This window comes from Gallinula chloropus, assembly GCF_964237585.1.
Source record: "Gallinula chloropus genome assembly, chromosome: 2".
NCBI lineage: Eukaryota > Metazoa > Chordata > Aves > Gruiformes > Rallidae > Gallinula > Gallinula chloropus.
In genome coordinates this window covers 26,022,379-26,035,412 of record NC_140086.1, presented here as the reverse complement: position 1 = coordinate 26,035,412, position 13,034 = coordinate 26,022,379, and the positions used below count along the sequence as shown (strand labels likewise).

The window sequence follows — 13,034 nt, the reverse complement described above, 5'->3', positions numbered from 1 at the left end:
TAGTTAAAGGCATGATTCTGATACTTGTTCCACAAGGAAATACAGGCTAATTTGTTATTGTTGTCTTGTCTGTGTTTGACTTTTCCTATTATGGATTAGGTATGGCTTTTTCCTTCATCTTTATGCTAATCAACTGTTTTATATATACTCACATGCAGCATACATACATAAAAGTGTGTATATAAAAAAGAAAAATTACCAAGGTTAGAAAAATGCCTCACTTGTTCTCCATGATGGATCAGATCCTTCGTGATGGTCATTGTGGAGACAAGTGATGCTTTTTTCTAGCCTTGATCATTCATTAGATGCATGTTAAAGCACAACTAAACTGAAACCAGTTTAAGCTGGCAAAACTGGGAACAAGTGGGCTAGATGAGGAGTGATATCATTCAGAGCTGCTGCCAGCAGCTTTATTTGCATATCTGTGTGTCTGGCTAACCAGCATCACTTGACAGAACTGGGTTATGAAACAACCATATGTGTATTTAGCCTGGGAGATCTGTCACAGATGGAGAACAGCAGCAGCCAGAAACAAAACCTCTTCATCAGCTTAGTTGTACTCATAGCAATACTCTGGACCAAAGCTCTGAGATTGTAATGTGCTTTTTTAATTTTTAAAAGTATGTCACCTTGATTCTGTGAGATCACTTCTGCAGTGAATGGGCTTGCTGAGCATGAAAGCTTATTTAGTGGCTTTTAGTTGCTGTCCAGTTTGCATGTTTACATCAAGTGGCAGAATTTGGGACCCTTTGTTACTTGTCCTTGCTCATGGTGTGCCAGTCTCCATCGTGGATTTATCAAAATGACATCAGCTCTCTAGTTAATGGCACAAACCTGTCACCAGAGTGATTGTTTTTTGGGGGGAAGCCTTAATGATTCACTTCTTGAAGTGAAGGTAGCTCGCCAACTACTAGAACAGCAGGGATGCCTTGAACTAATGCTGCTTTCCTTGGAGTGCACTAGCAGGGAGGACTAATTGTTGCATGCATAGGCTGTCATTATCTCTTCACTTGTAGGTTTTAATTAGTGAAACTGTCATGGTGTCTGAAAGGCAGCAGCAGAGTAATGATCTGATCAATAGGTACCTGGGTATCCAGATAGATGGTGGGTTTGTTTCTTTTCTTTTTAATTTAAATAACTTTACTTTCTTTAAAGCTGATAAGTCTGTAAAAATGTTGTTGCTGGTAGCAGTGTCCCAGGGTTTAATCAACCCACCAGACAAAATGCCACCATGGATGCTGGTGGAGGTTGTTCTCCTTACAGATCCCAGTTCCTTTTGTTAGCTTAATATGTTCAGCTAGTAGCTTTTACTGTCACCTTCTGACTCTTCCTCTGCTATCTTTTAAAACATTTCTATTAGTGTGAGGGATTAATTGGTATTACAACATTGTGCAAGTTAGCTGCAGAGATACATTTGAGTGTAGTTGTTCCTTTTGCTTGTTTACAGCACAGTTCAGTGATGTGATCCTCCTGTTGGGCCTCCAGGCATGTGTCATGCATGCAGGTGGCCTTTTTAAACACTCAGTGATGGCTAGGGGATCTTGGGTTATCCAGGGCAGAAAGATGTTGCTGGATGCCTCTTTACAGCAGCTCCCCACAGGGATAGGGATGTGTTTGAAGTCTCAACACTACACAAAGCAGACTATTGCAGTCTTCTGTGGTAGCAAGCAGTTCTATCTCTATTCCCATTTGTTCTTGTCCTGCTAGCATTAACTTATGCAGGGAAGCTGATTGCAGTAGGCAGACTGGTTAGATATGTGTCAAGTGGGCAATAGGTTACCTGGTTAAATGTGGGCATGGCATCTGTACCAAAAGAGCTTTTGCTGTATCCAGGTGTAGAATTGGATTGATTTTGGAATAAGTCTCTTTAAAACTGCAGACACTTTGTGTTCTCAACTGGGAAAGGTTTTTTTTAATAGTCTGTGATATTTGTCTGTGATTAAACTGCAGTCATAGCCTCTAAACGTTTCTGTTTGACTAACAGATGACCTGATGATTTAGTGCTCATAGTTCTGCAGTCTGTCGAGCAACATGGCCTTTCTTTAAACACAGATAAATGTTCTAGTCTGGGAAAAAATATTTTTGGCTATGCAAGTAGTTTTTTGCTATAGCATGTCTTTGTTTTTGTGGACAAGGTACCATGTTAAAACTTTCAACTTTGATAACTATACCACAAAACTTACAGCTTTGTCTGCTTCAGACTTTGTATGAACCACATCTAGCACAGCTCTGTACTGAAGCTGCATTTCCCCCTCCTTCTAGGCTACTTTCCAGCAAGGAACATTATAAGTGTTATACTGCAAGCTTGTGTATATGCACACATTATACAGGTTACCTGTGCCAGCCAGCCCAGGAAGTAGTTGGAAGTCCCTGTTGATCTCTGTTCGTTAGATGCAGGGGTGACCTCTCCAGTTCTCTGAAAGCTGCTTGATGGATGTGCATCTTCTTGCTGTTCTTCCTGCTGGCTTTGGTCAGAGGACCTGGCTTTGGAGTGCTGCAGAGCTGCTTGGGGTGTGCTGAGCTTCCCAGAGCTAGCAAAAGGGGGGGCTAAACTTAATCTTGAAACACTAATGGATGAGTTCAAGTTGTTCTCTCCTGCCCCTTCCTTTTTTTCTCTCCCATAACTTTCCCTAGTAGTGTTGCTGTCAGTAGTAGGGGGAGGGATATGTGATGTGACTAGCTTGCAATACAGGACCTGTCTTAGTCTTGAAATTAGTAGAATCTGTCAGTCAGCATCATGAAAGGATTTCTTTTGGTCTCTGGTATCACAGAGCAGAAAACAGTGAAGGCTTAAACAAAAAAAAAAAACTTTTCAAGGTCTACAGAGAACAAAGTCAAAGTAAAAATAGAGAGAGAAAAATTTGCAGGGAGGGAATGGAAACGTGTAGATAATTCCTGTGCACATATCTGTTCCTACATGTAAATAGTGCTGGTATGTCTGTAGTGCTCTTGACTGACCTGCAGGATACTTGGCAGAGATCTGAAAACCTACTTGGTTTATGTATGCTGACTGTTCCCAGCTCATACCCATTTTAATATAAACCACAGCTTCCTTCTGGATATTGGTATCTGTTAAGCAAATATATAATGGGGAAAAAAACCCCTAGGTAATCAAACAGGAGAGACTGTGATCATCAGTGTTTCTACAGAATATTAGCAATGAATGTTTGGCATCCCTTGAAGTGCATAAATGCTGTTTGAATGCTGATATCAACCTTCAGAACATGTGAAAAGTTGTCCTTGCATCTAAAACTGATTTCTGAAACTTAATTGTGTTTTATTTTGAGTGTCTTTGGAGAATATCACAATCTCAGAAATAATGATTGGAAAAAAATGAATATGACTGTTGACTAGATCCAAGAAGGATCAGTTCACAAGGAAAAAAGGTTTGCATTGTGAAATGCTTTGTATCGTGTTCGATTCCAAGAACTAGACTGATATAAAAGGCATAAGGTCTTGCACTGCATCATTATAAAGTGATACGCAGTAACTAAGAACAGCAGAAATCCTCTGACCCCCAAGTAAAACATGCAAGCATTTGTTCCCAGGGCTTGTTTAACTAGAGAAGATAGACTGGAATAGCTATCTGTCTGGGACCCCTCCCCAGACACTTTCCACAACTGGTGTCCTCTGTCTACTGGTTTTCCATCTAGAGGCGTAATTTCTCAAAGTCACTTGGTGCTGTTCTTCCAGGAGGTTGTCACCCATCAGTTTGGGGGAACACAGATGTGGCTGGAGACAGTCCATATGTTATCTTATATTGGGAATGAGAGCAGGCCCCTTAGCTGATGCTGAAACCTTTATCTTCAAGGTGGTATTATAAATTAGACCATGTCTGTAGCATCTCTGTGCAAAGTTAGCAGGGTTAGCCTGAACTGTTGCAGTTGTAAACAGTTTGACTTCTGCTAAAACAGGCAGGAATCCTGCAAAAATACTAATAAAACTAAATTACGCAGGGTTTGGGGGGGAGAGGCCTGAAAGGGAAGCACGCTTTCCCCACTAAACGCTGTCCTACCAGAGCTTAGGAGAAATCTCCCAGAGGCCCAGCAGCGGGGCCAAGTGGCCTGGACTGTAGGAAAGCTGTTGCCTGGGATACCTAGCCAAGACTTTTGTGGGCCACCACTGCACGTTCTGTTAGCCTAGCCTCTCAGCAAGGGCCGGAGAGGCAGAGGAACTTCAGTTCAACAGCAGTGCTTTCCAAAGACAAGGGCTGTAGCCTTGCTTCAAAACTCAGGCTAGATTGCCCAGAGTGGATGTCTCATTATAGGTTTGTTTTCCGGTGGCTTCTTGTTTGTTTGTTTTGGTTTTTCTTAACAGCAATGCAAGCTAACTCTGTCTTGCCTTACTACAGTAACTTAATTCAGAAAGTTGATTCATGGTCTGGTGTGGGGCATGGGCTTTCCCCTCCTATCTAATAAGAATCAATTCTGCCAAGAAAACTGGTAACAAACATCTCTTTCCTTGCTCTTCATAGGAGTTCTGGATGTAATGGGGGTGTTTTCAGAAGGATTCTAAAAAAATTTGAACTATTCTATAGCTTAAGTTCTCTTATGGTGTTCTGCTTTCTTATCTCAGATGCACAAATTACCCTTTTTTTTTGGTTGCTTCAGTTGTCTGGCCAAAAAGATTAATGTTATTGACACTTTCCACAAAGCTATGCAGCTGCAGAAAGTCTGGGGAGTGCATCTGGCTCAAGGAAAGAGTACAGTTTTTTTTAAAATGAAATGTTACACATTATATGTCTGCTTAGCAGTAGCTGGAAACTCATGTGGGTTGCTTGACATTTTAGCAAAAAGAGGGTATCTACTGGAACTATCAAAACAAAACAATGGTTGGTTAAATTGCTACAGCTTTGCTGCAATTTGAATAAGGCTTTGGAAGACCTGACAAAGAATAACAAAGCTTCTATGAACTGAGTATTTTGGGTGTTAGTGTTTTTTAATTACTCATGAATAAATTATACTATCATGGCTTTAATATTGCTTTACAGTAAGACAACTGTGTCACTGGTGCTAGCCTTGAATCTGGGGCAGCTGCTATTGACCACCAAAGATGCTGTGTCTAAAGAGTTCGTGAAATACAATAGAAGTAAAGAATACCTTGCTAGCATTGCTGGCAGCTGGAGAGACCCCTTTCTGCAGAGGTATTTGGCAGACCTCTGACAAATAATGGCAAAACTGGTAATGGAGACCACTGACCTTGAGCTTGCATATCTGCCATAGATTCATCTTCTTACTCTTTTACATAAGTTTAAAACTTTGTGGTTGTAGACAGCATGTGGTGGCAATAAGCTCCAATGCTGAGTGGTGCACTGCAAGTCAAGACTCAATTTCAGTCTCCTCTGATTGCTGGACCTTGTACTACTCAGCTTTTCAAGCACATAGGTATAGTGACACTGGTAGTGTTTTTGATAGAGAATAGTGAGATGATTAATGTTACAGGAAAGGCATGCAAAGAACCATTTATGGGAAGTGTATTGTGATAAAGTTGTAGGAAAATGCTTCTCTAAAGCATAAAATCTTAACTTCCCATAGCTGTTTTTCTTATAATAGGCTACACATTGATAATTGCAGGTGTCATCTTTTGGCATTAGACCATCTCTGCTATCTAGTGGAGCCACCAGTGAAAAGCTATTCAGAAAGGTACACAGGAACACAATACTGTGGAGATAAATAGGCCTTATCAGCAGCTCACATGGAAAAAAATTTCAAGGCATGGATAGGTGTGTTCACTGTAGAAGTAGCAGTGTTAGAGCTCTAGGAGTTCCACAGATACGATGGACTGAAGACTTGTCTGAAGGACATGTATCAGGAGTAGTGTAACCAGTAGTAGGGAAGCAATAGTTCTATTCTACTCAGCTCTGGTTAGGCTGCACCTCGAGTACTGTGATTTGGGCCCCTCGCTACAGGAAGGATGTTGAGATGCTGGAGCGTGTCCAGAGGAGGGCAACAAAGCTGCTGAAGGGTCTTGAGCACCAGTCCTGTGAGGAACAGCTGAAGGGAGCTGGGGCTTTTTAGCCTTGGGAAAAGGAGGGGAGACTTTATCACTCTCTACAACTACCTGCAAGGCGGTTGCAGAGATGTTGGGGTTGATCTCCTCTCTCTGGTGAAAAGTGATAGGATGACAGGAAATGGCTTAAAATTCCACCAGGGCAGATTTAGGTTAGATATCAGGAAGGATTTGTTTACTGAAAGGGTTATCAGCATTGGAATAAGCTGGTGGGGTCACCATCCCTGGGGGTGTGTAGATAAAGTGTTTGAGGACATAATCTAGAGGTGGGCTAGTCACGGTTAGGCTGTGGTTGGACTCAATCTTAAGGGTCTCTTCCAACCAAGATGAATCTATGAAGAGAAACCATAAACATCTGTCTATTATGTCCAGGATGACTCTTGTCTGCTGGATTTGTTTGTTGCCTGCTGTGATTGAGCTATACTCCTTCTATACTGTGTGTGTGAAGATGACCCAGGGATTTGCAAATATTGGGAACTGGGGAAGAGCAAGAATAAAAACAGTGGTGAGAACACAGGCTTGGAGGCAAATACACCTGCTGGACTTAAGCTGCAGAGGAGCTCAAGAAGATGAGCTTTACAGTAGAGTGAATACCGGCTAACATTGAGCACTTGTGGGGAGGGAAGAATCCTCCACAAGGGATCTTGGGACAGTGGCCTTTGGGCTAAACTTAGTCTTCATGAATATCATTTTTAGGGATTTTCAGAACCGATGTAAACAAGCAAAGACTGGTACTCCCTAGTAGAAACTTTCCCATGATATTTTTATAGACATGAGTTGAGACAACAGAAGTAGAGTTGTTCTGGGAACTACTTCTCTAGTGTGGTTTGGGGAGACTGTTCTAGGTCCAAGAAATAGCGTGAAAATGCTGATGGAAGTGGCAGGTGCTTGAAACTATGCTCAGAAGGTCAAGCAAAATGACCAAGGTGGCTTTGAGCAAGAAGTATGGGCTTTGGGGAGGTTAACCAACCTTCTTTTTCTTTAATCTCAAAATTGTGTAATATACAGGAGAGGCCAGTGGCGTACCTTAGTACTATAGGACAACTTCATTTGGCTCTACCAAATAGTGAACTTACTAACTTTTCCTTTGGATGCTTTTAAGAGTACACATAGCTCTGGCTGTATGTGAGGTGTGTTTGTCCCTGATTCCAGGTACATTGTCTTGAGACAGTTATGACTGTCAGAGTCTGGAGACAGCTGACTTCAAGATGCTGTGTGTACCCATATGTTGTGCTGTTAGGCGAGCTTGAAAACCCTGGCTTAGTTTCTATTCTTGAATTGTTCTTGATACCGTGGAGCATTAGGAATGTCTAATTATGTGGTCTGAACTTAGATATCTGCCCAGGACTTTTAAGAAAGGTTAAGATACCATAGCTAGCTGCTGGCTCGCTCTCCTGGAGTAGTTTGGCTTCTGATTGCTTCTATCTTAACTTGTGTTTGTAGTACGCAGCAGAGGATGGACTTGTGTACACAAGTGATCCGACCAGGACAGTGTCAAAAGAATGGATTTGCATTTAAAGGCCCCAGCAGTTAGACTTCCCTAGAGAAGGTAAGGATAACGACCCCCAGGAGATGTGTTTAAAGGTATCATGTTTGCTTCAGATAAATTGCGTTGAGTACAGTGGTTTTCATTTGCTGCCCTGGGAACATGGTTACTCTTTCCTACATCCAGAATGTTACACTGTGATGTATAAGGCCTTGGCTATCAGAGCCATTGTTTAAAGGATTTTGACTACTCCAGTCTTGCTACGGGCTGCTGCTTTGCATATTTCCCAGGGCTCCAAATGCATGCTACCTCCAGCTTGAATTAGGATTGACAGTCTCCAGAAAGCTCCTCAGAGTCAGTTTTCTCTGAAGAGCAAAACCCAGGGATGATGTTACTCTCCTAGTGATGCACTAGGATACAGTGTTGGCTAGGTACAATGAGCTGTTTTCCTAGGTAACTACAGAATCTGATTTCTAAACCTCATGCTGATGTAAAATTGCAGCAATGAAGTAGACTGTATAACTGGCAGCTACTCCTGCTTTTGTAAGCTTCCTGATCAGGCCATTTCAGCCTTTCAAGCTTGGTTTACTCTGTTTTCTGTATAGGAACAGTCAAAGGGTGAAGTCACCCAGAAAGCATTTGTGCAGAAAAATGCAAGTTGAACTGAAAGCAGCATATTGATGGCTGTAGTGTGTGCTTTATTTTGTGCAGTAGTATTAAGGAAGATGGAGAAATAGATATATTAAAGAAAAATGCTTCTGTAATCTCCAGCTTCTTAAGAATACTTGGTCAAGGAAGTGCCACTTTCTTTCCTCCATTCTCTTCTTCACCTTCTGGAAAATAACAACATAAGTACCTTTTTCATTTTCCCTCTTCTCAAAGACAAAACTTGGCCCCTAAGTGTAATCCACTTCTGGGCAAAAGCTTCACCTGCAGCATCACCTCACTCATCTGCTCTGAGAGTCCTGTGGAGTGAAGTACAGCATCTGTAAAAACAAAAGCAACCATCTTGGCTAGTTGGCCTGCAAGCTGGCTTTTTGGCTGGGCTGATGAAGCTAAACCTTATCTACATAGCTAATAGCACCTAGTCTGTAGGTGCTTAGTAGCATCCTGCCTTCAAAAGGTGTGGTAATGGCATGGCCACGTTGGAGCTGATTATCAGACTTCATGAAAACAACAAATCATACAACATGAATGAAATCTGGCATACTTTTAGTGAGAGACAGAAGATGTCACTGCAATGGTCTGTGTGTGTAAGGTGAAAACTAAAGCTTTTAATCCCACAGTAAAAATGTGATGTCATGGAAATCCAAAAAAAAATCAAAACTTGCCTTTTATCCTGGGGTTCAGGGACCTGCACAACTTTCTCATGCAGACTCTTCCACCCTTCCTGATGTTTTGAACAAACACAGAGAGCCTGGATGGAGACTTTGATCATGTTCCCAGTGTTACTGCTGCTCAAGCCAACTGTGCTCAAGAGAAATCATCAGAACTCTGGAAGTCAGGAGATGGACCCCTAACTTTCTTAAAGCTGATGCACAACTTTCACAGGAATGTGCACACAGACCACTAAGGCCTCACTGAGAGCACAGGTGCTGAGATCACCTCCTCAAGGGTTTCTTCTTGGTAAAGTATTAAGCTGCTCTTAACATAAAAATAGTTTAGCCTGAACCTACAAAGTCTGATCTACTCCACTCTTTGAAATAGTGCAAAAATCCCCTTTTTTACCTAACTTTGCACACAGTTTCAAGTTGGTTTTTAAAGTGTTTTCAGACCCCTAATTGTGCATTTGACATTTTTATAAAACCCCCATTGTTTTCTTGTACGTATTTGTCCATTTGTTCTGTGCTCTGTGTACTTTACACATGTTCTTACAGACACTTTACACAGCACAGGAATAACTGGGAATGTAAAATGGGTTATCTGAGAGGGGGAAACACTGTAACTTTGTGTTAAAAAAGAAAAAATTTTAAAAATACAGTGGAGGATGTTAAATGCTGTGTGTCTGATTCTTATACACTCTCTGTATGCACCCAGGTATTTAAATTTTAATAGCTCACAAGAGCAGACACTTTCAAACTTTGATCACATACCTAGCCAGGAAGGGAGAAGTGCAGTTAACCTCTCTCATATTGTACTATTTTTTAACATTTCCTGCTCTACTTGCCCTACTTGCTGTTTATCACTTTGTACTGAAGTGAAGGAATTGTGATCTGTTGTAAGACCCATCACCTAGTCTAAAGGAGGGACAGTTGTTTTGAGTTTGGTGTCTGAAGTACAGTGACTATGCTTTGACTGTAACCCAGCACCACAACTGTCCCTCTTAGGAAAGAGCACACTGAGCATCTCTCTCCCTGCCTCCCTTAGGACTGGACCTGAGCTAGGGGTTACAGCACAGCATCTTTCTGTGGGAATTACACCCTGGAATAGAGTTTTGTGGGGCTAAATGATGCAAGTGGTCTCAGTTCTGTGGCATGTTCAAAATAAATATTACAGAACAGAGGATTGCAAGTTGATCTGGTGTTTTTTTTTTTTAATTGGCCACAAACAGCTTTTCTCTGCACATTAGAAACTGTCTTCCAAGTGAGACAGTTACTGCCAAACAAGCTAAGGTATTTGGCAAACTGACCTGTCTCACTACTTAAAAGCACACAAATCCTCAAAAATGTGCTTAGTTATACTTCTAGAGGTTGATGGGGGGAAAACATTTATCTTATGGATTCCTCCTTGCTCATCCAGCCTCTCCTGGAAAGTGCATCTGGGCACTCAGAGCTGTGCATGTGCCTTGCTCCAAGGCTCTCTAAAATACATGGACAAACGTGGAGTTCCTTGGAGCTAGAACCTGTATCTGCTGGAGGGACTGAACTCAGCATCAAGTTCTGCCTCTCTTGTTCTCTCAGATAAGTTCTTTAATTGTAGCTGAAGGGCTACACCTTTGTGCTCTATTAGTTGAGTGTCTTCCTGAGAGGAAGAAAGCAACAAGCTCTTGAAAACTTTCAGCCTGGGCAGTGATGGAATACACCTTACCACCAGTGGTTGTGTGAAGTCAATCTGTCATCTCTGGGGTTATTAGGCTGCATCCCCTGCAGCTTTGGAGCTGCTTTCTTCCCCAAGTTTTCCCCAAACTCAGCAGAAAGAATAGAGAAGTGTTGAGACCAGACTCATGCTATGGTTTCTGGGAGGCCCTTGGGAAACCTCAACAGTTAAAACGGGGTTCCTGTGAAGCGCTTTGGGCATGAGGTGCTTGTGTGCCTCCTACAGCATTATCTAGTTACTATGAGCCCAAATCCACAACAGTTCCATAGTATCTCTGAAAGTACAAGGGAAGGGAAGAGATGGCAAAGTAGAGAAACTTTCAGTCAAGATGAGTGATAATAGAAATGAGGCTATCTAGTTAATAAATAAATAAAACCCCTGTTTCATTATTTTCCCCCTTATTTCTTTGCTCTTGCCAATGTTCCACCTTCCTGCAATCACTACAGCCATAGGAATTTAGATTTATGTTTTCTTCTGGCAAGCTTCATGTTGTTATGCTCTGAAGTATTTGACAAGGCATTCTTTTAAATCACTGCTCTGTAAGCATGAGTATATTCAACAGGATTATTTGATGCTAAATATTTTTACAAGGTATTTCCAACTTCTATTCCAGGGGAGATGGTTCTGCCTTTAACTTTGGAGCACAATTATAAATGAATAGTTATTCAGAGAGAAAATTAGCCTCCATGAGCTGCTCTGGGAGTGATGGGGAAATAAAGTCTTTACATATTAACTGCATAGGACTGTCCCAACTGTGCAAATACAGATAGGGAATGAGTGGATAGGAAGCAGTAGGGCAGAAAATGTTTGGAAAAATAACTCATAAAATAAATGCATTAACTAAATCTTCACATTGCACAAATGGGGTTTTTTTTTGGGGGGTGATGCCCTTGAACTTTTTGAAGTCTTCTATGCAATGCTGGTAAAACTAGTGAAAAATGATGGCCAACAGTTGGCACAAATTTCAGAAGGGTGTGGACTAGCTGCAGCATGAACAAGTAGACAGACAGAGGGGGTGTGCAAACAGCTCCTAAGGGTCTGCTGAGAACATGGGGATTGCTTAGTTTTGGGAAAAGGAGGTCAAGGAGAAGCATGAGCACAGTGCATTAAAAATATTGTTGTGAAGAGGGAGGGAAGGAATTAATTCTCCCTATTGTGGGTGGGATCAGGAAAGAAAGCTGGAGTTATAGGGCAGACTACCATCTAGCAATGCTTCAGTACTCATCTGGGCTATCTGGGGAGGCTGCTCAGCCTCCACCCCATCAGTCTTTTCGGACTTGTTGTCTGCTGAGGACCCACTGTCAGGTACCAATGAGGATAACATGTCCTTTCCAGGTTCCCACCAGCCTCCTTTTCTGTGATGACGCCACTTTCTTCCTATGACCCCGGCCTCAGATTTTATAAAGTTAGATGAACACCCTAACATATGTCATTTGAGGTGGGTCTTGTGTTGCTGTCCACAAGCTCTCTCCTATTTGGGATTCTGTGAATTCTGTGTGTTCAGTTTTGAACTTAATCCTTTATATTGTTTTTCAATAAGTCAATCTGTTTTAATTGATTACAACATAAAATTTCATGTAACCCGGAGTTGAGTAGTATAACATACCCTAATTGTAATGGTGGGTGTTACAATCTAAACAAACTAGAAATGAGGCAAATCCTACAAAAGGGAAAAGCATTCTGGTTTGGTTTTGCAAGATTAATTGTGAAATCTCACAGCTTTGATATCTTCAGATATCTCACCTCGGTTAGGCACAGGATCTGAGCTGGAGGCAATGGTAGTTATTTAAGCAGGAGAGCTGGAGACTCCATCAGTAAAGAAGAAAGTTCAATTCCATGATGAAATTATCTCTGAGGTTAAGGTTATTGACTGAACTCGAGATGTGAATCCATCACTCAGGTGTGTATGTAGTGTGTAACGTGAAGGTAAGAACTGGGATGAATCTGAAAAAGCATAGTGAAAATGTGTTATACTTTCATAAAGACTATATTTACAATTATTGTATTACATGGTGGCAGTTCATCTTCTGAACTAGTCTTAGTAAAACATTTCTTTAAATCTAATAGTTTTATATGATTTTAAAAACAATCTAAACTGCAGAAGCTTACTATACCTTATCCTAGATAACCTATGCAATGACAACTCACTTTTATCATCAGTATAAGCAGTTTCCAGTATTCAGGCTGCCACATCTTCATATGAGCCAGGAGTGTGCCCAAGAAGGCCAACGGCATCCTGGCTTGTATCAAAAATAGTGTGGCCAGTAGGTCCAGGGAGGTCACTGTGCCCCTGTACTTGGCATTGCAGTGCTTGAGGCTGCACCTCGAGTGCTGTGTCCAGTTCTGGGCTCCTCACCATAAGAAGGACATTGAGGTCCTCGAGTGAGTGCAGAGAAGGGCAGCCAGGCTGGTGAAGGGGCTGGAGGGCAAATCATATGAGGACCAACTGAGGGAGCTGGGGATGTTTAGCCTGGAGAAGAGGAGGCTGAGGGGAGACCTTATC

At 41.7% G+C, this 13,034-nt stretch overlaps 1 protein-coding gene across 1 annotated transcript in view; it reads left to right on the top strand.

Annotated features, from left to right (window-relative positions):
* ESRP1 (epithelial splicing regulatory protein 1) overlaps nt 1-7,543 on the top strand; it is a gene marked incomplete at both ends in the record, with an annotated part of 32,515 nt that extends 24,972 nt beyond the window's left edge. The window contains one exon of the mRNA XM_084260269.1: nt 7,453-7,543. Coding sequence (XP_084116395.1) covers nt 7,453-7,543 — 91 coding nt within the window. The remainder of the gene's footprint in view (nt 1-7,452) is intronic.
* Nucleotides 7,544-13,034: the final 5,491 nt, after the last annotated feature.